At 49.5% G+C, this 27,450-nt stretch overlaps 4 protein-coding genes across 5 annotated transcripts; 1 reads left to right on the plus strand and 3 right to left on the minus strand.

Moving 5' to 3' along the window:
- CNPY3 (canopy FGF signaling regulator 3) lies at positions 1-6,698 on the minus strand. The gene is made up of 7 exons (XM_053460077.1): positions 6,662-6,698; positions 5,399-5,505; positions 2,143-2,272; positions 1,639-1,735; positions 1,407-1,529; positions 1,031-1,148; positions 1-770 (listed from the first exon to the last, which is right to left on the minus strand). Exons 1-7 carry the CDS (start codon positions 6,670-6,672, stop codon positions 583-585), a joined length of 774 nt encoding a protein of 257 aa, XP_053316052.1. The 5' UTR covers positions 6,673-6,698; the 3' UTR covers positions 1-582.
- Positions 6,699-10,126: 3,428 nt separating this feature from the next.
- Positions 10,127-13,561, minus strand: LOC128483813 (uncharacterized). The gene is made up of 4 exons (XM_053460109.1): positions 13,447-13,561; positions 11,171-11,641; positions 10,846-10,896; positions 10,127-10,385 (listed from the first exon to the last, which is right to left on the minus strand). Exons 1-4 carry the CDS (start codon positions 13,496-13,498, stop codon positions 10,240-10,242), a joined length of 720 nt encoding a protein of 239 aa, XP_053316084.1. The 5' UTR covers positions 13,499-13,561; the 3' UTR covers positions 10,127-10,239.
- A 4,023-nt stretch (positions 13,562-17,584) lies between these two features.
- RPL7L1 (ribosomal protein L7 like 1) lies at positions 17,585-20,599 on the minus strand. Of its 2 annotated transcripts, none has more exons than XM_053458686.1 (7): positions 20,538-20,599; positions 19,514-19,619; positions 19,151-19,314; positions 18,857-18,994; positions 18,549-18,658; positions 18,048-18,257; positions 17,585-17,906 (listed from the first exon to the last, which is right to left on the minus strand). In XM_053458686.1, the coding sequence occupies exons 1-6, from the start codon at positions 20,549-20,551 to the stop codon at positions 18,049-18,051; spliced, it is 741 nt and encodes a 246-aa protein (XP_053314661.1). In that variant the 5' UTR covers positions 20,552-20,599; the 3' UTR covers positions 17,585-17,906; position 18,048. The 2 variants fall into 2 exon arrangements, with proteins under 2 accessions (XP_053314661.1, XP_053314660.1); XM_053458685.1 differs by having other exon boundaries at positions 17,585-17,911.
- Positions 20,600-25,376: 4,777 nt separating this feature from the next.
- On the plus strand, positions 25,377-26,339 carry LOC128482944 (olfactory receptor 1361-like). Its single transcript, XM_053458939.1, has one exon. It carries the CDS (start codon positions 25,377-25,379, stop codon positions 26,337-26,339), a length of 963 nt encoding a protein of 320 aa, XP_053314914.1.
- Positions 26,340-27,450: the final 1,111 nt, after the last annotated feature.

Below are 27,450 nucleotides of genomic sequence, written 5' to 3' on the forward strand. Positions count from 1 at the left end.
GACACCAGCACAGAGCAGAGGAGGGTGGGCATAATGGCAATGACAACATAGACGAAAGAAGGTGATTAAGACCAGGAGACAGCATGGACAACAGTCTGCAACATCCTCACTCATGGGGCACTCAGTCACAGTATAAAAATAAGTAACAGTTAAAACGCCTATAAAGCAACACTTCATCCAAGGTGAGCAGACCTCGAACAACATGCCGAGCCCAGACGTCAACTCCAAGATCAGCACAGAAATGTATCAGGATTCCAGAAACATTTAGAGAATAAGGAGATCGGCTCCCAGGCACATCGTGGATTTCCAAAAAAAAGCTGGAAGTTCAGTCTTCCAATGGGAAATTGCGGATCTACGTGGAAAGAACAGGGGGGGGGAGCGCGTACGGCGATCAAAAACGCGTCAGAGGCAAGGAACAGAAACCCTTCTCAATAATCCAACGGCCTGTCAGAGATCATTGCTGGAGGGCGAAGACAGAAATGAAGAGGTAAGAAGGCGAAGAGGTAGGAACATCCACTCAATGTTCTGAGTCTGCAGCTGCTGGGAGAGGAGAAACCGTAAAAGTCAGAGAAGCGGCTGCTGCTAGAGCTCCTCGTTGGATCTTTTCTGGAGCGTGTGTCTCGCAGAGTTCTCTTTCTCAATCGCTTCGTTTGCGCTCAATGCTTCCTTTTTACTTTTCTTCTTTTTTTCTCCTTGTTTCTTTCCTTTTTTCTTTCCTGCTGAAAGCCCCGTGTCCCCCTTCTTACTCGCCCAGTCGTCTGACAGGCAGCCTGTAGACAGAGGGGATAAAAGTCATCTTTGCAGCCTTGTAGGCCATGCGTCCCACCCAACCAGAAGCGGGGAATGAATATTTCAATGACTGCAGCCCCACAATTAAGATAAAGGAACCGGGGCTCCTATAAAGGAGTGGTTACTGACCGCTGGATGTGTTTGCTTTAATCTTGGGGATATTTATTAAGAATGTTAGAAGTTTAAGGAAACCGACCAGATTTAACCCTTTTCCTTCTTATGCCTTTCTCAAGTTACTCACTTTTATCTTGACCTTTAAGTACGTTCCTTGCGCACAGGAAATCAGTTATGTCTTCTTCCTGGTGGTTCCGGTACCAATCCTCAATGACGTCCTCATACTCCTCCATCATGACATCACACTGTCAGACAAGAGAGAAACATGAAAAGGGAGAAAGAGGAAAAAAGAAGAAATGGGGGGACAGCGCTGACGGAAGAAGCAACAGTGGTAGGTAAACATCGAGTCGGAACGCCCTCCGGAGACACATGAAGGATCGCGTGAGAGAGACCATAGGCTAGAGCTATGATGTCATCCACACCTCCACACCCATGATCCTATCCCCCACTATGCTTATATTATTTATTTATCTCCAGAACCCGTTAACTTATACCCCATGTACCTGCTTCTTCATATCAGCAACCTCAGCAGACGTCTCATTCCACAGTTCATACGGAATATCCATAACAACTTTCACGCCTTTATGGACCAGGTGATGCAGAGTCTGGAACGTCTCGGACATACCCTGCATCAGAAAGCAAGATAATAATAAAAGTCACGACAGAACGGTGGCAGACAGAGAGTAAAGGCAGAGCGTAGCGAGACTGTCAGACCCCGGATCGTGTGGACGTTACCTTGGCAAAGCGATTGCTTCCGCTGCGCTCCTTGTGTAAATTATATTCTAGAAGTCTTTGACAGAGACCCTCGGTGACTTCAATCAGACGGATGTCCCTGGGGGGATCACACAAATCAATGGTTGATACAATAAATGCATCAGGGAATGGCCCTTTAAGGGTATTTACTGGGGAGCGCTAGGTTAGGTCAGACCAGGATAGAGAGAAGGAGGGTAGGGTAACCTCAGAGATGAGGATGACTACGCTACACAGGATAAGAGGAAGGCCAGGCTATAAAGAAACCAAGCGCAGAGAGGACAGGGTGAGCGGGCGATGAGAACAGGATGGCCAGAAGCTAAAGGTTCTGGGATAGACAGAGAACCGGACAGGATGGAAGATGTGGACCACCATCTCCAGCTTCTTCAGCTCCACCATCTCCAGCTGCTAGAGACCTTGAGATGGAATACGAAGCTCGAGGAGAAAGGGACAGGAGCCGCTACAAGCCCACAATACCGCATCACTCACGATTTGGTGTACTTAATCTTCTTTTTCTTTTTGTCCTCCTCCAGGAAACCATAACGCGTTTCGATCACCTCGCGAGTGCGAGACGTTTCGTCAAAGGAAGACTTGAGCTCCACGGCCACGTATTTACAGACTGCAAGACAAAATACACACGGCACAGAGAGTAATGGGCGAGCTGCATGCGCAACTTCCAACGGGAACATGCATTTGAAATACGATTCCCCGCGCCGGCAGATTATTGGCGCTCCATAAACCCCACGACAAACATCGCTTACAAACGTCCCAATAAAAAACGCCGATTTGTAAGAACATTTTTAGCTGCATGGATAGCGGCCCGGTGACCAGAAACAAAGTGGCAACTGACCAACTCTCACTTTCTGGCTGCCCCACGCGGCTGCATTTACTGACCGCCAACTTCCTGTGATGTCAGAGACTGCCACACGCAGTGACATTTACTGACCGCAAACATCCTGCGATGTCAGAGACTGGCACACGCAGTGACATTTACTGACCGCCAACTTCCTGTGATGTCAAGAGACTGCCACACGCAGTGACATTTACTGACCGCAAACATCCTGTGATGTCAGAGACTGGCACACACAGTGACATTTACTAACCGCTAACTTCCTGTGATGTCAGAGACGATCCACACGGCTGCGTTTACCGACCGATATCTTGCTGTGATGTCAGAGACCAGCACACACAGTGACATTTACTGACCGCTAACTTCCTGTGATGTCAGAGACCGGCACACGCAGTGACATTTACTGACCACTAACTTCCTGTGATGTCAGAGACCGGCACACGCAGTGACATTTACTGACCGCTAACTTCCTGTCCCTTTAAATGCCCGTTTGTGAATGTAGGACACTGAAGGCAACAATATATTTAGTCTACAAGATGAAGGTCAGTGGTGGAAATCCGTAGCCACAACCTTTCCCCCAGAGCCTGGGTTTATTTATTTGATGGGGGCAGGCGGCTCGTGTTGATTTAAACCTCCAGCATAAGTTACACATTTCACAAGGGACTTTGTCCCCTAAGAGAGGCAGCGGCGCCGATTGCCCACCTGGGAGGTCAATGCAACGAAAAGAAGAAAAAAAACAAAAAAGGAGGCATAAAATGACAGATTTAAGTAAAAATACCCCAGTCTAAGTTCTAAGCAAATATCAGCAGCACAGAAGCCTAACACCCACAGCGACTCCTATTCCAGCTCTGCGACCTCCATGAATAACGATCCAGCCGCGGCCCCCATGAAGCGACCCGGGAGACACGTAGAGCCAGAGCGTTTACGCAGGGACAAACAGATCCACGGGGCCCGATGGGAGCCACCCAAACGTATAAAAAGAGCTCCGGAATGTCCTGGCAAAACCATTACTGGACTTAGTTAACCAGTCACTACTGCAAGGAGATCGCTTTATCGGATTTCTTTAAATGGGTAACTAAAATAAAAGCCCCGGGAGAGATGGCAGATATCTAGATTTAGTCATAATTTCCCTGGGAGGGGCAGTAGATGCCACCTATCTGGATTCAGTAAGAAATGATACCCCTGGGAGGGGCAGTAGATGCCACCTATCTGGATTCAGTAAGAAATGATACCCCTGGGAGGGGCAGTAGATGCCATCTATCTGGATTCAGTAAGAAATGATACCCCTGGGAGGGGCAGTAGATGCCATCTATCTGGATTCAGTAAGAAATGATACCCCCAGAAGCCTCATAAATAAACTGCAGGGTTTGGATGGTAATCAGTTGAACGGACGAGGTGATGGCCGGGTGACAGGAGGCAGAAGGTTGGGGTTAATGGGGTATATTTAGAGGAGGGACTTGTTACTAGCGGGGCCCCTCGGGGGTCGGTATCGGGACCCGTATATTTAATATGTTTATTAGCGATATTACAGGAGCTGTTAATGACGACATCCGTCTCTGACGATGATATAAAGATCTGCGGCGGGGCGGCCATTCCTGGGGCAACAAGTCAAATGGTGAGTGATTTAACTAAATTAGAAGAATGGGGGAGAGAAAGCGGCGGCTGCAGTTTAATGTTAGAAGAATGGGGAGAGCGCGGCGGCTGCAGTTTAATGTTAGAAGAACATAGGAGAGCACGACGGCTGCAGTTTAATGTTAGAAGAACGGGGGAGAGCGTGGCAGCTGCAGTTTAATGTTAGAATAATAGGAGAGAGCACGGCGGCTGCAGTCTAATGTTAGAGGAATGGGGGAGAGCGTGGCGGCTGCATTTTAGTGTTAGAAGAATGGGGGAGAGCGCAGAGGCTGCAGTTTAATGTTAGAGGAATGGGGGAGAGTGCGGCGACGGCTGCAGTTTAGTGTTAGAAGAATGGGGGAGAGCGCAGACGCTGCAGTTTAATGTTAGCGGAATTGGGGAGAGTGCGGCGGCTGCAGATAAAGGTTGATAAATATAAAATAATGCACTTGGGACGTTAAAAAAATCACAATGCAGAATATAGCATTGGGACATTACTTTACTGAGAGGGTGGTAGATAACTGGAACAGCATCCCAGCAGAAGTGGTAGGTGGGTAATACAGTGAGGGTAATAAACATGCATGGGATAGACATACGGCTCCTGAATCTAAGACGAGACCAACGACTGATTAAGGTTTGAGTCTTTACAGCAGGAGGAACGGGTGACCAGACGGGGGCCGGTTGGGGCCCATCTGCCGGTGAGTTCTTTGTGTTTATGTTTCTCAAGCCTAATTTTCTGTTTTACTGTAGGATCCGGAAACTGCAAGATAATAGTGCCATGTACCCTCCCTCTCCCCATTTGAGCGCTATGTACCCTCCCTCTCCCTCTCTCCATGTGAGCGCCGTGTACCCTCCCTCTCTCCATGTGAGCGCCGTGTAACCTCCCTCTCTCCATGTGAGCGCCGTGTACCCTCCCTCTCCCCATGTGAGCGCCGTGTACCCTCCCTCTCCCCATGTGAGCGCCGTGTACCCTCCCTCTCCCCATGTGAGCGCCGTGTACCCTCCCTCTCCCCATGTGAGCGCCGTGTACCCTCCCTCTCCCCATGTGAGCGCCGTGTACCCTCCCTCTCCCCATGTGAGCGCCGTGTACCCTCCCTCTCCCCATGTGAGCGCTGTGTACCCTCCCTCTCCCACCTGTCCATGTGAGCTCTGTGTGAGCTGGGTTCTAACAGGGAATGATTATGGAAACGCGCAGCGAGGTGCTGGGTCTAGAGTTCTCTGGATACACCACTCATAAACATGCGCTGCATCGGGCCCCTCACATGCTCTCTGCACTGGCTGTACCTTCACATTTGGAGGGCAGATTCACCCATTCGCCATCCCCTGTCTCCGCTGCCACCACGCTGAGAGGGAGGAGGAGAACCACCGGGAACCACATCCTAGAGAGGGGGCTGCAAGTCAGACAAACAAAGGGTTAAATGGATCGTAAGATATATAATGGACTCTACCGATAGGACACATTGGACACTATAGAGAGAAGAAAAGATCACTACCCTTCTTACAGATAACAGTGTCATCGTACATCACATGACACCCAGTATACAGGTTTATATATAACATCTATAGGGAACAGACACCCAGTATACAAGTTTATATATAACATCTATAGGGAACAGATACCGCACTCAGTATACAGACACATCACACCCAGTATACAGGTTTATATATAATATCTATAGGGAACAGACACCCAGTGTACAGGTTTATATATAACATCTATAGGGAACAGACACCCGGTATACAGGTTTATATATAACATCTATAGGGAACAGACACACCGTACACAGGTTTATATCTAATATCTATAGGGAACAGATACCGCACTCAGTATACAGACACATCACACCCAGTATACAGGTTTATATATAACATCTATAGGGAACAGACACCCGGTATACAGGTTTATATATAACATCTATAGGGAACAGACACCCGGTATACAGGTTTAAAACATCTATAGGGAACAGACACCCGGTATACAGGTTTATATATAACATCTATTGGGAACAGACACCCGGTATACAGGTTTATATATAACATCTATTGGGAACAGACACCCGGTATACAGGTTTATAACATCTATAGGGAACAGACACCCAGTATAAAGGTTTATATATGATATCTATAGGGAACAGACACCCAGTATAAAGGTTTATATATAACATCTATAGGGAACAGACACCCGGTATACAGGTTTATATCTAATATCTATAGGGAACAGACACCCGGTATACAGGTTTATATATAACATCTATAGGGAACAGACACCCGGTATACAGGTTTATATATAACATCTATAGGGAACAGACACCCGGTATACAGGTTTATATATAATATATATAGGGAAAAGACAACCAGTATAAAGGTTTATATATGATATCTATAGGGAATAGACACACAGTATAAAGGTTTATATATAACATCTATAGGGAACAGACACCCGGTATACAGGTATATATATCGGGAACGGACACACCGTACAAAGGCTTATATATGATATCTATAGGGAACAGACTGTATACAGAGCGCTATAAATTACTCCCTCACCTCTCTCCCATATTCTGCTTGCGAGTCACTTCCTTTTTTGTCATGTGACCCGATAGCCAATCAGTGAGCTAAGTGTGTCATTCAATAAACCAATCAGAAGGCAAGAAGACGGACAGGCATTAGCCAATCACAGAGAGTCACATAACCATGGCAACAGACTGTGAAGTTCGTGATGGTGATACAGTGTGTGTAGTGTTTTCATAGTGTGTAATAATACAGTGTAATGGTAGTGTGTAATAATACAGTGTGTAATGATACAGTGTGTAGTATGCGATGATAGTGTGCAGTGTGCGATGATAGTGTGTAGTGTGTAATAATACAGTGTGTAGTGTGCGATGATAGTGTGTAGTATGCGATGATAGTGTGTAGTGTGTAATAATACAGGGTGTAGTGTGCGATGATAGTGTGTAGTGTGTAATAATACAGTGTGTAGTGTGCGATGATAGTGTGTAGTGTGTAATGATACAGTGTGTAGTGTGTAATAATACAGTGTGTAATGATACAGTGTGTAGTGTGTAATGATAGTGTGTAGTGTGTAATGATAGTGTGCAGTGTGTGATGATACAGTGTGCGGTGTGTGATGATACAGTGTGTGGTGTGTAATGATACAGTGTGTGGTATGTAATCACACAGTGTGTAATGATACAGTGTGTAGTGTGTGTAATGATAGTGTGCAGTGTGTAATCATATAGTGTGTAGTGTGTAATGATACAGTGTGCAGTGTGTGTAATGATACAGTGTGCAGTGTGTGTAATGATACAGTGTGCAGCGTATAATGATACAGTGTGCAGTGTATAATGATACAGTGTGCAGCGTATAATGATACAGTGTGTAATGATACAATGTGTAGTGTGTAATGATAGTGTGTAGTGTGTAATGATACAGTGTGCAGTGTGTAATGATACAGTGTGTAGTGTGTCATAATACAGTGTGTAGTGTGTAATGATACCGTGTGCAGTGTGTAATGATACAGTGTGCAGTGTGTGATGATACAGTGTGTAGTGTGTAATGATACAGTGTGTAGTGTGTAATGATACAGTGTGTAGTGTGTGTAATGATAGTGTGCAGTGTGTTTAATGATACAGTGTGTAGTGTGTAATGATACAGTGTGTAGTGTGTGATGATAGTGTGTAATAATACAGTGTGTAGTGTGTAATGATACATTGTGCAGTGTGTGATGATACAGTGTGTAGTGTGTAATGATACAGTGTGTAATGATACAATGTGTAGTGTGTAATGATAGTGTGTAGTGTGTAATGATACAGTGTGTAGTGTGTAATGATAATGTGTAGTGTGTAATGATACAGTGTGCAGTGTGTGATGATACAGTGCTTAGTGTGTAATGATACAGTGTGTCATAATACAGTGTGTAGTGTGTAATGATTCAGTGTGCAGTGTGTGATGATACAGTGTGCAGTGTGTGATGATACAGTGTGTAGTGTGTAATGATACAGTGTGTAGTGTGTAATGATAGTGTGCAGTGTGTGTAATGATACAGTGTGTAGTGTGCAATGATATAGTGTGTAGTGTGTGATGATAGTGTGTAATGATTCAGTGTGCAGTGTGTGATGATACAGTGTGCAGTGTGTGATGATACAGTGTGTAGTGTGTAATGATACAGTGTGTAGTGTGTAATGATAGTGTGCAGTGTGTGTAATGATACAGTGTGTAGTGTGCAATAATACAGTGTGTAGTGTGTGATGATAGTGTGTAATGATACAGTGTGCAGTGTGTGATGATACAGTGTGCAGTGTGTGATGATACAGTGTGCAGTGTGTGATGATACAGTGTGTAAAGATACAGTGCAGTGTGTGTAATGATACAGTGTGTAATGATACAGTGTGTAGTGTGTAATGATAGTGTGTAGTGTGTAAAAATACAGTGTGCAGTGTATAATGATACAGTGTGTAGTGTGTAATGATACAGTGTGCAGTGTGTGTAATGATACAGTGTGCAATGATACAGTGTGTAGTGTGTAATGATAGTGTGTAGTGTGTAATAATACAGTGTGCAGTGTATAATGATACAGTGTGTAAAGATACAGTGCAGTGTGTGTAATGATACAGTGTGTAATGATACAGTGTGTAGTGTGTAATGATAGTGTGTAGTGTGTAAAAATACAGTGTGCAGTGTATAATGATACAGTGTGTAGTGTGTAATGATACAGTGTGCAGTGTGTGTAATGATACAGTGTGCTATGATACAGTGTGTAGTGTGTAATGATAGTGTGTAGTGTGTAATAATACAGTGTGCAGTGTGTAATGATACAGTGTGCAGTGTGTGATGATACAGTTTGTAGTGTGTAATGATAGTGTGTAGTGTGTAATGATACAATGTGCAGTGTGTGATGATACAGTGTGTAATGATACAGTGTGTAGTGTGTAATGATACAGTGTGCAGTGTGTAATGCTAGTGATACAGTGTGTAGTGTGTGTCTGTAAGATGACGCGGTGTGTAGTGTGTAATGATAGTGTGTAGTGTGTAATGATAGTGTGTAGTGATACAGTGTGTAGTGTGTGTCTGTATGATGACGCGGTGTGTAGTGTGTGTCTGTATGATGACGCGGTGTGTAGTGTGTGTCTGTATGATGGCACGGTGTGTAGTGTGTGTCTGTGTGACACTGTGTGTGTCTGTGTGACACGGTGTGTAGTGTGTGTTTGTATGATGACACGGTGTGTAGTGTGTGTTTGTATGATGACACTGTGTAGTGTGTTGGTTTTTGTGTTTTTTATTGAATTCTGCCATCAAATTATTGACGTTTTGTCTGTCTCGTTGTTGGATTTGTGTTGTCACTGGGTGGGGTCACTGCCTGCTGGAATTCTGATACTCGACTCAACACTCATGCAGCCTCAGAGTGAAAAGCAGACAAATGGCTGAGGAGCAGAGATAAACCCTGAGTGCGTAACACAAGTCCCGAGTGTGTAACACAAGATCCCAGGTAATCGTGCAGGATCAGATTCCCAGTGGTCAGAGTGTGCATGCATAGGGTCGGTATACACAGGACACACGATCACTCAGCTAACACACGGTCACTCAGATAACACACGATCACACAGATAACACACGATCACTCAGCTCACAAACGGTCACTCAGCTAACACACGATCACTCAGATAACACACGATCACTTAGCTAACACACGGTCACTCAGATAACACACGATCACTCAGATAACACACGATCACTCAGATAACACACGATCACTCAGCTAACACACGATCACTCAGATAACACACGATCACTCAGCTAACACACGATCACTCAGCTAACACACGATCACTCAGCTAACACGATCACTCAGATAACACAGATCACTCAGCTAACACACGGTCACTCAGATAACACACGGTCACTCAGCTAACACACGATCACTCAGATAACACACGGTCACTCAGATAACACACGATCACTCAGCTAACACACGGTCACTCAGCTAACACACGATCACTCAGATAACACACGCAGTAACTTTTATCCACTCTTTATTATTATTTCTTACGTCCACGATGACCTCCGACCCCCCATAGGAAAGTTTATGCGATTAACCATCTCCTGACTGCTCTGGGTGGGGGGGGGGATTAAGATGCGTCTCCAGCTTGGTGCGAGACTTCCCTCCTTGTCTGCAGGATCAGAGCGCAGGTCACCAGCAGGTCAAAGGTCAGCACTTTCAGGGTCATAATCCTGAGGGACAGAAGCTGCAGAAATCCCGTTCTCACATGAAGGGCTAAGGAAGGAAAAAACACATTTCATACAGATGTCAAGGAGGGCGAGATTGCATTTTATACAGATGGTCAAGGAGGGTGAGATTGCATTTTATACAGATGGTTAAGGAGGGCGAGATAGTGTTTCATACAGATGGTCAAGGAGGGCGAGATCACATTTCACACAGATGGTCAAGGAGGGCAAGATCGCATTTCATACAGATGGTTAAGGAGGGCGAGATCGCGTCTCATACAGATGGTTAAGGAGGGCGAGATCGCTGGCGCAGGGATAGGACGTCACAGCAGATCCAAAGACACATTGGTGGCAAGGCACAGCGCAGAGCACATGTCTCGCTATGTTTGTGATATGCCCCAGGAGTTCGGGCCTATCGCCCCAATAAATACGGGGTAAGAGGGAGGTGGCCTGCTCTGGGCATCCGGATTAATGGTGGCATGAGAACCCGCTTGGTAAATAACATTTACCTGAGTCCTGGGTCGCCTCCTCCTCGGGACACGCATCATCTTCAGCGTCGCCTGCAAGTGAGAACAGCAAAGGGTTAACCTAGGGTGAGTTTGGCCCTTAGTGGCATTTGATTCTGGGGTATCTGCGGACAATTGGGTGCATCGGATCTGTTACTGATGGTGGTTTCTGATTGGTTCATCACAATTACCCTTTCTCTCCCCGGGGTCCCGTCTAATCCCACTGGATGCCGACTTCTAACTTTCCTCCTCGTGACCTGAGGGTCTGGCTCTCTCTATTCCCGTCCGATTCCACCGGTGGGATTAGCTTCCATTACAGCTCCATTACCTGGCAGGGAGAGCTTTGGACTCCTCCAGAGTCTGGAGCTCCCCAATTCAGCTACGAAGCAAGTCACAGACCCCCACGTGCTGAGCTCGTCGCTGGGAAGGGTGAGCGTGGAGAAGACACTGAGACCCTCTCCAGTTGGAGGGAAGGAAACTCGGTTGCTGAAAGCCTTGCGGGGGTGACTGGATGAGGTGGAGAGAAGATCAGTCAGACCCTTGCTGTGTGATGGAGAGGAAAGAAGGTGTTGTTGGTCTCTGGATCCGGTAGACATCTGGGAGATCTTCTGGTTGGATACTTGGAAAGTGCCCACGTTTGTCCCATTTCCATTTGAAAACCAGATGGACACATCTGCCCCTGACATGCCCTGGAGCAGACAAAGGAGTTTGGCCTGTCGACGCTCATCATCCTGAACAGTCCAGACCTGGGGCACAATGGACAGGGTGGAGGATGCGGGTGTTGGGGAAGCCCAGTACCCTGCAGAGAGAGAGAGAGACACATGTACAAAACCGGCCCTGTGTTTGGGTTCATCTCTGCGCATGTTACGCTCGGGGTGAAGCCAATAAACAAATAATTGCTTACTGCAAGTGACTCAGGTCTGAGGTAAGTGAATTAGTTCTACACGCGGGCCCTGGTGAGTGCGCACAGCGTGGCATGCATCACTCAACGTGGCCAAAGCGTCGTCGTGCTTCACCTTCCCTCGGAATACAGAATTTCTGTCCAATCACAATAAAAAGCAATCACGTTATTAAAAAAGGGATTTTCTCTTGGCCCAGAGTAGATCCAGCCCTCGTCACCCTCGGCTTCTCTCGCCCCCCGCAGCTCGCAGGAAGTTCCATTTACAATCAGCCAAAAGAAAGGAGACCTAAAAAGGGAAGTGCGGATGACAAAAAGATTTAACGTCCCCTTTTCTCTCCCTGCCTAGTGCAGGACAAGCGGGTGGGAAATGTGCCTCGGATTCGGGGTGGGAAACGTGCCTCGGATCAGGTGTGGGAAACGTGCCTCGGATCAGGTGTGGGAAACATGCCTCGGATCCGGGGTGGGAAATGTGAAATGAGGACCAGGTAGGAGCTTTACTAACAGTCTCCAGAAAGGTCCGCCGTCCGGGATGCGTCCACGATGGCCCACGACGGCCCAAGTAGACGAAATGCTAGGATAACTATGGTTGAAGACAGACACCAATCAGTTCTCTCTTAAGTCAGTAAGAAACACGCAGAAAATCTGCCCCTCAGAATCTGCAGCTAACATAATGCCCTAACCACGTCCAAACAGTGATGGCGAAGTTACCCCGAAATCTGCCATCCTGTACACGCACATGCGCACTCACGCACGCTTACCAATCCGGCTGCTCCCACGCTGTCCAGCGGCCTCGTTTCATCGCGGGGTCACAGACCCCAATAAGCTCTTGTTTCCCCGTGCCAGTTCAAACTAGTTTAGAAAGGGCCCTTCCGACCTGGATCAAACTGGCATGAGGAGACAGCAACAAGGGGTAGCAGGAGTCACCCTGGGCCCCGGCGGCCCCTGTACTTACGCCGCTGGACCGGAGGCTGGGAGTGACTCCTTATATTCTCCACACGCAAGTTTATTACGTGTTTAAAGACTTTTTACGCCTCGCTGTTGGGGGTAATAAATTCTTTGATTTCTCGTCAGTTTTTCTGTATAAACTCTCCATCGGGGAGGACTGCGATCCACAAAGCCGTTATATACGAGAGCCCCAGTAACCGCGCGTTATATGTATTATATACGCTCTATACATTATATATCTGCTGCCTGCTGTATTACCGGAGACATCTATCGTTAGGTTTATTCCTCATTTATTTATTACATTGGGCCGGCCCGCTGATTTAACTATACATCACACAGGGGGCCGGCTCGCTGATTTAACTATACATCACACAGGGGGCCGGCTCGCTGATTTAACTATACATTACACAGGGGGCCGGCTCACTGATTTAACTATACATCACACAGGGGGCCGGCTCGCTGATTTAACTATACATCACACATGGGGCCGGCTCGCTCATTTATCTATACATGACACAGGGGGCCGGCTCCCTCATTTATCTATACATTATACAGGGCTGGTTTCTACAGCAGAAGCTCACTGGAGTCCTTCATAACGTATAGAGAAGTCAGGAATCTGAAATAAGTTTTCGGCGCACGCTGCAGTTAGTGAATAGCCGCCACGTCTCACTTCACGCCGCTCTCATTGTTTCTGGAAACACGGTGGCAGAAGAGAGAATCCGATCAGCAGCCGCATCCTGCGGGCTTTTCCTACTCACCCTCCCGGGGCAGAATCAGTACGACGGCCACGACCAGAGACAAGGGCAACATAATGTGAAGGCGAGCATCAGGCTTCCCTCTGACTCCCGTCCGTCCATCTGTCAGATTCTCGTCTTTCCCCACGACAAAACCCCCGTGATGTCGTTATAACCCCCCCACACACACACGCATGCACCTGCAGGGGCAAGCATGGGAAGTCAGTTACTGGGAATCCATACTGGTGGAGCTGGGGGAGGGGGTCCCGCACAGGAACACGCAGGAAAGCAGGTGTGCAGAGAAAGGGGGTCATTGTGCGGGAGGGTGGGCTTCCTGCTCACAAATACCCCTATTAACCCTAAGTGGGGTAGTGCCGGCAGGCCATTAGTAGGTGACAACTGGAACAGTTATGGACAGATAGAAGGGACAGGGCAGATGGATGGGGCAGGAATGGTCAGGGTAGACTCTGGGGCTCCTGCGTGTCGTACGTAGCCTCTAACACATCCAGCCGTCCCCTGTGCGTGCCGTACATAGCCTCTAACACATCCAGCCGTCCCCTGTGCCGTACATAGCCTCTAACATATCCACCCGTCCCCTGTGCGTGCCGTACATAGCCTCTAACACATCCAGCCGTCCCCTGTGCGTGCCGTACATAGCCTCTAACACATCCAGCCGTCCCCTGTGCCGTACATAGCCTCTAACATATCCACCCGTCCCCTGTGCGTGCCGTACATAGCCTCTAACACATCCAGCCGTCCCCTGTGCCGTACATAGCCTCTAACATATCCACCCGTCCCCTGTGCGTGCCGTACATAGCCTCTAACACATCCACCCGTCCCCTGTGCGTGCCGTACATAGCCTCTAACACATCCAGCCGTCCCCTGTGCGTGCCGTACATAGCCTCTAACACATCCACCCGTCCCCTGTGCGTGCCGTACATAGCCTCTAACACATCCACCCGTCCCCTGTGCCGTACATAGCCTCTAACACATCCAGCCGTCCCCTGTGCCGTACATAGCCTCTAACACATCCACCTGCCCCGTGCGTGCCGTACATAGCCTCTAACACATCCAGCCGTCCCCTGTGCGTGCCGTACATAGCCTCTAACACATCCACCCGTCCCCTGTGCCGTACATAGCCTCTAACACATCCAGCCGTCCCCTGTGCCGTACGTAGCCTCTAACACATCCAGCCGTCCCCTGTGCGTGCCGTACATAGCCTCTAACACATCCACCTGCCCCCCTGTGCCGTACATAGCCTCTAACACATCCAGCCGTCCCCTGTGCCGTACATAGCCTCTAACATATCCACCCGTCCCCTGTGCGTGCCGTACATAGCCTCTAACACATCCACCCGTCCCCTGTGCCGTACATAGCCTCTAACACATCCACCTGTCCCCTGTGCGTGCCGTACATAGCCTCTAACACATCCAGCCGTCCTCTGTGCGTGCCGTACATAGCCTCTAACATATCCACCCGTCCCCTGTGCGTGCCGTACATAGCCTCTAAACACATCCACCGGTCCTGTGCCGTACATAGCCTCTAACATATCCACCCGTCCCCTGTGCGTGCTGTACATAGCCTCTAACACATCCACCTGCCCCTGTGCGTGCCGTACATAGCCTCTAACATATCCACCCGTCCCGTGCGTGCCGTACATAGCCTCTAAACACATCCACCCGTCCTGTGCCGTACATAGCCTCTAACATATCCACCCGTCCCCTGTTCGTGCTGTACATAGCCTCTAACACATCCACCTGCCCCGTGCGTGCCGTGCATAGCCTCTAACACATCCACCTGCCCCGTGCGTGCAGTGCATAGCCTCTAACACATCCACCTGCCCCTGTGCGTGCCGTACATAGCCTCTAACATATCCACCCGTCCCCTGTGTGTGCCGTACATAGCCTCTAACACATCCACCCGTCCCCTGTGCTTTACATGGCCTCTAACACATCCACCTGCCCCTGTGCGTGCCGTACATAGCCTCTAACACATCCAGCCGTCCCCTGTGCGTGCCGTACATAGCCTCTAACACATCCACCTGCCCCCTGTGCGTGCCGTACATAGCCTCTAACATATCCACCCGTCCCCTGTGCGTGCCGTACATAGCCTCTAACACATCCACCCGTCCACCGGTGCCGTACATAGCCTCTAACATATCCACTCGTCCCCTGTGCGTGCTGTACATAGCCTCTAACACATCCACCTGCCCCCTGCGTGTGCTGTACATAGCCTCTAACACATCCACCCGTCCACCGGTGCCGTACATAGCCTCTAACATATCCACTCGTCCCCTGTGCGTGCTGTACATAGCCTCTAACACATCCACCTGCCCCTGTGCGTGCCGTACATAGCCTCTAACATATCCACCCGTCCCGTGCGTGCCGTACATAGCCTCTAACATATCCACCTGTCCCCTGTGCGTGCCGTACATAGCCTCTAACATATCCACCCGTCCCCTGTGCGTGCCGTACATAGCCTCTAACACATCCACCCGTCCCGTACATAGCCTCTAACATATCCACTCGTCCCCTGTGCGTGCTGTACATAGCCTCTAACACATCCACCTGCCCCCTGCGTGTGCTGTACATAGCCTCTAACACATCCACCTGCCCCTGTGCGTGCCGTACATAGCCTCTAACATATCCACCTGTCCCGTGCTTTACACGGCCTCTAACATATCCACCTGCCCCGTGCGTGCCGTACATAGCCTCTAACACATCCAGCCGTCCCCTGTGCGTGCCGTACATAGCCTCTAACACATCAACCCGTCCCCTGCGCGTGCCGTACATAGCCTCTAACACATCCACCCGTCCCCTGTGCGTGCCGTACATAGTCTCTAACACATCAACCCGTCCCCTGTGCGTGCCGTACATAGTCTCTAACACATCAACCCGTCCCCTGCGCGTGCCGTACATAGCCTCTAACACATCCACCCGTCCCCTGTGCGTGCCGTACATAGTCTCTAACACATCAACCCGTCCCCTGCGCGTGCCGTACATAGCCTCTAACACATCCACCCGTCCCCTGTGCGTGCCGTACATAGTCTCTAACACATCAACCCGTCCCCTGCGCGTGCCGTACATAGCCTCTAACACATCCACCCGTCCCGTGCCTTACATAGCCTCTAACATATCCACCAGTCCCCTGTGCGTGCCGTACATAGCCTCTAACACATCCACCTGCCCCGTGCGTGCCGTACATAGCCTCTAACACATCCACCTGCCCCGTGCGTGCCGTACATAGCCTCTAACACATCCACCTGCCCCCTGTGCATGCCGTACATAGCCTCTAACATATCCACCCGTCCCGTGCGTGCCATACTTAGCCTCTAACACATCCAGCCGTCCCCTGTGCGTGCCGTACATAGCCTCTAACACATCCACCTGTCCCTGTGCGTGCCGTACATAGCCTCTAACACATCCACCTGTCCCTGTGCGTGCCGTACATAGCCTCTAACACATCCACCTGTCCCTGTGCGTGCCGTACATAGCCTCTAACATCCACCTGCCCCCTGCGCGTTCCATACATAGCCTCTAACACATCCACCTGCCCCTGTGCGTGCCGTACATAGCCTCTAACATCCACCTGCCCCCCTGTGAATGTCGTACATAGCCTCTAACATCCACCTGCCCCCAGGGCGTGCCGTACATAGCCTCTAACACATCAACCCGTCCCCTGCGCGTGCCGTGCATAGCCTCTAACATATCCACCAGGCCCCTGTGCCGTACATAGCCTCTAACACCGTGACGGCGAACGTTTTTGGCAAGAACAGGTGGGTCCAAGGTGTTTGGTTGCTTCTTAGACAGAGGCCCCTTCCTCATCCTCTCCTTCATATCTTTTTCTCATCTCTCCCCTTTTTCTACCTTTCCGTGACCTGTGGTGGGAGAGGAGCTCTGTTCCTACAGATCTCTGTCTCAGTGCCGGGGGCTGCGGCTTTATTTTTGTTAGATGTTCAGCGATCAGACAACCCCCTGAAAGGAAGGTCTCAGTGGAACTGCCACAAGCTCCACACAAACCCCATCAACATATTTCAGCTGGCAAAGGGTTAACAATCCAATCTCTCCGGGTTTTATTTCCGACACAGAACAAGCTCGTGGACCACGGCTCCCCATCCCAGAAACTCCCGTATTCCAACCCGTCCAGAAACGTACAAAACAGCTTTTACTCCAAATTCTTTTATCCAAAAATATTAACAACATGTGGGGAGAGGGATTTATTCCGAGGGAAAGCTGGCCACCTATAGGCTTATCGGTCCATGAATATCCCGCCCCAAGACACGAACGTGAAGCGTGGAGTAAGGGTGCGTACGGCCATAGTCTGATCCTGTCATCCGAAAGCATGCGGTAACCACAAAAGGGGCCACGTTAATCCGGAGAGGGCCCCACACAGACACCGACTGTGACCCAGCGAGACTCGCAAGCATCAACGCGGCCATCCGGAAAGAGGAGAAGTCAGGGGGTTTGCTGCTGGTCCAGAGCGGCCTGAACTGTGAATAGAGAGGGGAGAGAGGCGTAAATACCCCGGATCGGGAGTCACTTTATCTGGGACGAATCCATCATATAAAGCACATATATTTCCTTTATATATTCCCTCCTATCGTAAGCAGCCGTCAGAGAACTCACCTTAATTGAGCTGTCGGATGAGCTGGTTTATGTCGGCCCCTCGGTTCCCGGGGTCGCCCACCTCGTTGCGGTATCCTTTCTTGTTGACGGCGGCGTGTCTGGCCACAGACAGCTTGAACGGGCAGAGGAAGCCGTTAACGGCTGAGAAATGTCTTCCTGCCGTGTACATCTCATGGATCAGATCCTCCAAGCAGATGACCCCAAACTGCCCTGTAGGGACAAACAAGATGAAGAAATCGTGGGGCAGGAAACCCACCAGCGGGAACTGACGCGAAAAACTGGACCTGCGCGTCTAACCCGTTCCCCGTCTCCCCGTTTAATCGCTTCACAGAAAGGGTTTCTGCCCCAAACCCAGCAGGCGGCTCACAGAAGTTACCCCCCCCCCACACACACAATCGACAGGAAGGGCTGATCCAAAGACACGCCAGAAACCATTAAAAGCCACTTCTGACATCACACGTCTGGCGTTGGTGAAATGAAGAGTATCGGCCTGAACTTTACCCAATCGCTCCTCGATCAGTGCGTTGTCAGTAAGCGCCACCTTCTTCCCGTCCACCATTCCCTGGCCTCGCTTCAGGATCAGCTCCCTCACAGACTTCAGGTTGGGAAATCTACGTGAATAACGAGTGTGTCAAAACATCACCGCACATTCATACACATTCACCCGCCGCTGGGGTGCCGCACATTCATACACATTCACCTGCCGCCAACCGACGGAAGCGCCGCACATTTACCCGCGGCCAACTGACGGGAGCGCCGCAGATTCCTGTACATTCATCCGCGACCATACTCCATGCCTCGATACTCACCCCCACGCCACGTACGGCTCCACCACCTGCAGCATCTTCAACGCCGACTGGTTTAACTTTACAAACACTCCAGAGAATATCTTGTCCAGGCGCAGCGTCCCGAGGATGCGCAGCACTTGGTGGTTGACGCCTTCAATACTAAAAACAGCAAACAGAAAATGAGAGAGCGTCTGACGGACAAATCCGCGGGGGCCGCGGCTTCTAATACAACACTGACACGGACCGAGGACAGCGGCAGCGCAAGAGCCCCGCGTCCCACCAGCTGAAAGGCCAGGGAAGCGAACGCTTACGTACTCCGCGATGCGCACAACAAACGCCAGCTTCTGATTGGCCACGTTGGGTACTTTCTTCTGGTAAATCTCCATCCTGCGCAGGCGCGAGTCATCTCGTAACTTCCTCCGCGAGTTTCGGACAAAGGTCTCCAGTCGTTTGAACTTGATCTGCTTCCCGGCGTGTACCTGGAGGTGACAGCAGCAGAGACAGTGAGTGTGGAACGCAAAGCCTCAGGAGTCTCCGGGGAACGAGAAACGCACCGGAGCGACCAATGCAAAGTCATGCGCCAGCCGTGTACCGACACCTGGCACACGTGGCACCCAGCATGCCCACACTGGAGAGAATTACATGGGGTAGAATAAACCCTCTGGGGGCCGCATTTACCTTCCGCTTCTCCAGCAGCGCTCTCTTGGCTTCAGCCGCTTTCAGACCCTGATACCTCTTCCTTTTCTTCAGTAAATTCTCGGGGACCCGGGGCAGCTTCCGAGATCTGCCAGGAGGAAAGGAACAAACGTGATATTCACACCCCAGCGAGCGCCCCGGGACCTCACAATGTACCCCAACTGAACCCCCATCCCAATGCACACCCCTCCCAGATGAGGAAGAGACCGCTGAGGTTTCAGAAACGTACGAAAATGTACATATTTATCAGCGACTCAAATGTTTGGGCCAATAACACCGAATCCGTTCTTCTTATTAAAAGCTCTGCCTGGAACCATTTCTGTAAACGTTTTAATTTATGAAGCCGTTTCCTGCTGTTTCTATACACATTATCGGGGCTTTTAGGGCAGTAGAACCCTGCGATACCCTCATACCCAGCAAACATACTGACCTCCTAGAAAAGAGGGGTAAAAGCGAGGAAGGGGGCAGAAGAGGAGGCGACAGGGGGCATCGGGGGTTTTAGGACCAGAGAGGGTTCCCATCCGCTATCCCCCCCGGCCGGCATTCCTATCCGCTATCCCCCCCAGCCGGCATTCCCATCCGCTATCCCCCCCGGCCGGCATTCCTATCCGCTATCCCCCCCGGCCGGCATTCCCATCCGCTATCCCCCCGGCCGGCATTCCCATCCGCTATCCCCCCCGGCCGGCATTCCTATCCGCTATCCCCCCCGGCCGGCATTCCCATCCGCTATCCCCCCGGCCGGCATTCCCATCCGCTATCCCCCCCGGCCGGCATTCCCATCCGCTATCCCCCCCGGCCGGCATTCCCATCCGCTATCCCCCCGGCCGGCATTCCCATCCGCTATCCCCCCAGGCCGGCATTCCCATCCGCTATCCCCCCAGGCCGGCATTCCCATCCGCTATCCCCCCCGGCCGGCATTGCCCCGTTTCTCCGCTCCTTGATCTATCAATTTTCGGGTCCCCCATGCAGGATGGCGGCAGATTAACCAAACCCCACAAGCACTCACTCCGTCCCCTCCATGTTGCTCCAGATACAGGCCAAACAGGAAGAGCTTTTAGGTCACTTCCGTCATGTGCGTTCCATGCGGCAGCTGCGTGCCAGGCGCCATATTAGAGTTGGCGGACATATCACTTTTTGCCAATCAAGCTCCCAACATGCACCGGGGACTCCGGATTCGCCTCCTGATGCGGAGCTGGCGTTAGATGTGTTAAGTTGCGGGGCGGAAGGGGTTAAAAATGGCACCCATCCTCCAGGGGCAGGGTAACACCCAGCACAATATGCTATTCTGCACCCCTATAGTGAACCGCCCCAGGGGCAAGATACTATCCTGCACCCCTATAGTGAACCGCCCCAGGGGCAAAATACTATCTTGCACCCCTATAGTGACCTGCCCCAGGGGCACAATACTATCCTGCACCCCTATAGTGACCTGCCCCAGGGGCACAATACTATCCTGAACCCCTATAGTGACCTGCCCCAGGGGCAAAATACTACCCTGCACCCCTATAGTGGCTCACCCCAGGGGCAATATACTGTCCTGCACCCAGTATGGTGACCTGCGCCAGGGGCAATATACCCTCTTGCACCCAGTATGATGACCTGCCCCAGGGGCAATACACCGTCGTGCACCCCTATAGTGACTCACCCCAGGGGCAATATACCCTCCTGCACCTGGTATGATGACCTGTGCCAGGGGCAATATACCCTCTTGCACCCAGTATGATGACCTGCCCCTGGGGCAATATACCGTCCTGCACCCCTATAGTGACTCACCCCAGGGGCAATATACCCTCCTGCACCTGGTATGATGACCTGCCCCAGGGGCAATATACTATCCTGCACCCCTATAGTGACCCGCCTCAGGGGCAATATACTATCCTGCACCCCTATAGTGACCCGCCCCAGGGGCAAAATACTATCCTGCACCCCTACAGTGACCCGCCCCAGGGGCAATATACCGTCCTGCACCCCAGAGCAGGTGAATACCCAACACCCTGGGGCACAAATTTCCTATAAGCCCCTGGTTAAGGAAGCCAACTTGATGATCGAGGCTGTTGCTGGTATTTGCTCGGTGTACCCCGGGGTTGGGGGGTCCTTGACACGCTACTATTGCCCCCCCACCCCCTTGTACGTGATTATAGACATGTTTGGCTGATTGGCCCCTACATTTTGTTATTGCATGTAATTAACATTAGTGGCCAGGTAAGAATACGGTAATAACCGTATTTGCTCGATTATAAGACGACCCTGATTATAAGACGACCCCCCAAAATCTGAATATAAATTGATGAAAAAAAGAAAAAGCCTGAATATAAGACGACCCTATAGGAAAAAACGTTTTACCTGTAAATGTTAATTCATGTAAACAATTTTTTTTAATAAAAGCTTGATTGAGAAAAATATTTTTTTGTGTTTATTTCCTTGTATTTTCCAACCTGCCCCCCACTAACGCACATCTGCCCACAAGCTTGCCACTCCAATATGGCACTGTGGCCCATGATATGCCTTTTAACCCTCTATATGCCACTGTGCCCCATGATATGCCGTTTAACCCTCTAAATGCCACTGTTCCCCATGGTATGCCTTTTGACCCCCTATGTGCCACTCTGCCTCCAGAAATGCCTTATACCCCCATATGCCACTGGCATTTAGGGGGTTAAAAGGCATATTATGGGGCAGAGCGGCATATAGGGATGTATAAGGCATTTCAGGAGGCAGAGTGGCATTAAGGGGGTTAAAAGGCATTTCATAGAGCACTCTGCCTCCAGAAATGCCCTATGCCCCCATTTAACACTCCCCCCCCACACACACACATTTACCGGTGCTTCCGACTCCCTGCTGTATTGCCGGGCCAGCGGGCTGACGCGATTCACGTAGGCAACATCCGCTGCAGCCGGAAGGAGGTGGAGTTGGCAGCGGGGGTTGTCTGCGTCCATCGCACAGACCTCCCCTGGCTGTCAGAGATCAGAGTTCCCCGTGCGCGAATCGGAAGCACCGGTAAGGTAAAACCTCGTCTTATAATCGAGCAAATACGGTATATTTTACATTGTACTGGAAACGCTGAATGTGATGGGAATATGAACCAGTTTGTTACTGGATCCCAGTCGATCCCGGCTGCCTGGTATTTGGCGCAGAATGAAAGAGAATTGGATTAAAAGCCCCCATCGTGTGCGCACTAATGTATGCAAAAGCTGCGTGGTCACTTTGACTTTTCGTGGCCTTGGTTTTGCAAACGCATGCGATCGCAGTATCTCGCGCAGGAGAAGGCTCTGACCGAATGCATCCCCCATCACCTCCAATCAGATTCAAGGAGATTACTGTGATCCCAAATAGATGGGGCTACATGGCCAAACGACTCATTTCAAGTCAAGGGGGATCGAGGCTCCTATCAAAGCCTGACGGGGGTCTTTCTCAATTACTTGTAAACACCCCCACAGTCACCACAAAAAAGAGACCACTGAGACTGCAGCCAGAGAGGCAGCAATGAAGCGGATCCGTCGGAGGTGATTGCGCTCTAATCATCCGGATTGTCCGTGCGTTCGGAAAGAGACAAAGCATCGAGCCGTTATGAAGCCGACATGCCTACGGGGGCTGGTAACGGACGTTTATAGGTGACGCTCGCCGCCGCCGGGGTTTATGGGTGAGATTTGTGCTACTTTATCGGCAGTCATGCAATTTCATCTAGAAAGAGCGCTGCTCGGTGACCGTGTTCTGGCCTTTGATGGGGAAAGAGAAGGAAAGACCGGGGGCCTGAGGGTGCATTTATTATTCATTCGCTTTCTTGTTTCCGGGTTTCACACGGCCTCGGTTTATGACACTTTCCTTGTTTTTTCTCTGCTGCTTGGCGTCAGGGGCGGGCTGGGCCGGGGGGCAGGGGGGCAATTGCCCCCCAGGCCGCCCTGAAATCTAATCTAAACGGCCGCTGGGTGCTGATGCCCCCGGCCGGCGCTACTTTAATACTTTTTTTTTAAAATTTAATATGGCAAGCCGGATAGGCTATTAAATGAAAAAAAAAAGTATTAAAGCAGCGCCGGCCGGCGGCATCAGCACCCAGCGGCCGTATGCGATGGCTGCCAAGTGATGGGAGCAGCGTGAGGGGTGAAAGATGAGTGCGAGGGGGCGGAGCCACTTCACTTGACTTGCCCCCCAGGCCTTAGACTGCCAGCCCTCCCCTGCTTGGCGTCTTGTTTCTTCCATCCGTCTCCTAGAGTCGGGCCGAGAGAAACACAACCAATGTCCCTCATCTTATATTCAGGGTCGCCTTATAATCCGACCTTAAATAGAGGATCTGACTATAAGGCTAAGATCCAGATCCTCGCAGCGCTGTAGGGACCCTGATCCTCTTCTCTCTCCCCGGAAGCAGAGTGGCAGCGCATCATGCATTCGTCCACCAGCTGCCCCCACTAGACACCAGGGAGTCTGAAGCACGGAGGACAAATCTGTGGGGGGTGGAATTTAGGGGTGTATAAAGCATATCTGGGGGCAGAGTGGCACGCCTGGGGGCAGATGTGCATAACTGGGGTCAAATGAGCATAACGGGGGCAGGTTGACAAGTAAAAGGAAATAAAAAAAAAAAAAATGCATTTTTCTCAATCATAGATTTTATTAAATATGAAAAAATCGTTTACATGTGAATTAATATTTTTTTGGTATAGGGCTGTCTTATATTCAGGCTTTTTCTTTTTTTCCTAAATTCATTTTCAAATTTTGCGGGGTCGTCTTATAATCGATAATCGAGTATTATCTTATAATCGAGTATGTTTAAGTGATCCTCTGGCTTACATCATATGATTTAAAATCACCCTGACTTCGCTGAGCTCCGCGATTCCGCGTTCAGCGTCCTCTGGTGTCTCTGCAGATTTAGACATTCGGGGAGTTCGGCAAATCTCTCCGGAGAAAGTCACGGAATAAATAGAGCTGGGAAGCGGCTGTTATGCCGTCACGCACGTTAGGACTCCGGCTCATACGGTAGGTCCGTGGATGAGTGCGTTCCCCCTCCTGATGCTCGCGCCGTGTATTATATACGTCTATTCGGTGAGCGACCCGGCATATTTATACATTTTATTTTAGCAAATACTGAGACCTGGCATCAATGCTGGATATTTTGTTTATTATTATTTCTATTCAGCACCTTAGAATTGAAAGAAAAGCAGATTTTGTCCATTAAAATAACATGAAATGGATCAGAAATCCAGCGCAGACGGGGTTAATGCTGTAAATGACTATTGTAGCCAGAAACGGCTGATTTTTAATGGAATTTATCGCTCCTATCACTCCCATCACTCCTGTGTTCCAATGGAGCATTGTTTAGGTTTAAAAGGCTAATTGATGATTAGAAAATGATGTAACAGCCAGAAATTTCCTTGGTTTCCATGGAAAGAGCTGAGTGACCCCAAACCTTTGAAGGGTGGTGTATTATTTTTTTTAGAATGAAAATTATTTTTTTACAGGTAAATAAATTCTACACAGCTCGTATAAATGGGAAATACCAAAAACATTCCTTAACCTCTCCTGTTCCTATATCATTTTTGGTTATGATCAGAAACGCACGTGGGTTTTATATACGTTATATATATCGTTTTTAAATGAAGTGATATATATATTATCATGGCCATTTCTTAATGACTGATATATTTATTGTGATCTAATCCGTATTGTATGATGACTCACAGATTGATGTGACATCATAACTGAGCACGCAACGTGGATATGAGCGGACATTGGATGGGCCTGACCGCTCTTTCCTTCCGTCAGCGTCTAGGTTTCTGCCGGACAGCCCCGTTTCTAACACTCTAACTTCAAGCTCACCGCTTCCAAAATGTATTCTCTTTTTCAGGAGGACAGAATGGAAACCTGCAACTCAACAGCAGAAACAGGCTTCCTTATACTGGGGTTCTCGGATTTTTCCTTCGACGGTGTTCTTTTAACCTGCTTCATGGTTATTTACGTCGTTACTTTGCTGGGAAATCTCCTCATTATTTCCGTCATTGTTCTAAACCCTCCTCTGCAGCAGCCCATGAATTTCTTCCTGTGTAATTTGTCTCTGGTGGACATGAGCCTTTCTACTGCGGTCTTACCAAAGCTGCTGGTGAACCGCGTCATGCAGACCCAACGCATTTCCTTCCGCGGCTGCCTGAGCCAAATGTATTTCTTCACGTGTTTTGGTAACATGGAGAACTTGGTCTTGGTGGTCATGTCGTACGATCGTTACGTGGCCATCTGCAAACCCCTCCAGTACGTGTTCGTGATGGACAGAAGGACGTGCGTTTTGCTTGTTGCCGTGTCCTTCCTATTTGTGAACGCACATTCGTGGCTCCACACGGCGCTCACCGCGCGTCTCTGCTACTGCGGGGCCCACGAGATCCGTCACTTCTTCTGCGAGATGACCGCTCTCCTCCACCTTTCGTGTTCAGACACTTCCCTAAACGAGCTGCTGATATTTACCGAGGGCTCTCTGTCCATCAAGGTTCCCTTCTTGTTAATAGTCATCTCCTATTTCCACATCCTCGCCTCCGTTCTGAAAATCCCGTCAGCCCAAGGCAGATTGAAAACCTTCTCCACTTGCTGCTCCCACCTCATGTCGGTGTCCTTGTTTTACGGCTCTCTCTTCTTTATCTACTTTCGACCGTCTTCTTTATACTCCGTGGGAAATGACCGTTTTGTCAGCATTATGTACACGACCATAACCCCCATGTTAAACCCCTTTATCTATTGCTTCAGGAACCAGGAGGTAAAGAAAATACTGAGAAAACACATCAGAATGACATATTCTGGTAAAAGAAGGAAATGTAGATTTTCCTGTAACTAAATTTTCCTTTTAAATTATCTAACTTTTATCCTGCAATAAAAATCCATATGGTGCACATTCCTGGATACGGAGCGTTTTAGGTTTCCTTTGTGGTGGGCTCCCTTGGCGCATGGTGCGGTCCCGGGACAAGACTGAGGGTGTTGGTACCAAAGGTGTTTTAAGGAAATTTTATGCACAAATGTAGTTCTCCCGCTCCTAATACTCTCCTCTCACAGGAGGGGATGATGCTGGATTTTGTCCCTGTTGGGGGTAGGAATGGAGACCAAAGTGAGCGGAAGAACATTGTGAAAGGGTTAAACGCAATATTGAACGTGTTGCTGAAGCCCCTTGTACTGCCGGTAACGTGTCCTGGATCCCGGCTAATGGCAGGGATAGACTCTGAGGGGAGACCACGCTTGGAGCTGGGGCAGGTGTCCCGGGGCAGTGGTCCAGGGAGTGTTACTTGCCAGTGGTCTCCCCGTGCTAAGAGGGGTGTAGGGCGACGTTCCTCGCTTTTACTGTGTTCTAGATGTGTTATGCTGTGTTCTAGATGGCTTCTGCTGTGTTCTAGATGGGTTATGCTGTGTTCTAGATGGGTTATGCTGTGTTCTAGATGGGTTATGCTGTGTTCTAGATGGGTTATGCTGTGTTCTCTGTGTGCTTCACTGTGTTCCATGTGTGCTTTTACTGTGTTCTAGATGGGTTATGTTGTGTTCTAGATGTGTTATGCTGTGTTCTAGATGTGTTATGCTGTGTTCTCTGTGTGCTTCACTGTGTTCCATGTGTGCTTTTACTGTGTTCTAGATGGGTTATGCTGTGTTCTAGATGTGTTATGCTGTGTTCTCTGTGTGCTTCACTGTGTTCCATGTGTGCTTTTACTGTGTTCTAGATGCCTTTTGCTGCCCTAGATGCCTTTTGCGGTGTTCTATTTATATTCCTTTGTGTGGAATTATTTCCATCATTGTTCCAAATGAGCCATTTCTGCACCGCAGCACCATTCTATAAGTGTCTCTAGGATGTAACTCTACCCCAGGACTACCAGCACTTTTAAAGTACACACTATTTTATTCTTTGTAGACTTTGTTGGGTTGATTTCAACAGAAGTTTACAAAATAAATGTGATTTTACTGCA

The sequence above is a fragment of the Spea bombifrons genome, chromosome 3 (genome assembly GCF_027358695.1).
Source record: "Spea bombifrons isolate aSpeBom1 chromosome 3, aSpeBom1.2.pri, whole genome shotgun sequence".
NCBI lineage: Eukaryota > Metazoa > Chordata > Amphibia > Anura > Pelobatidae > Spea > Spea bombifrons.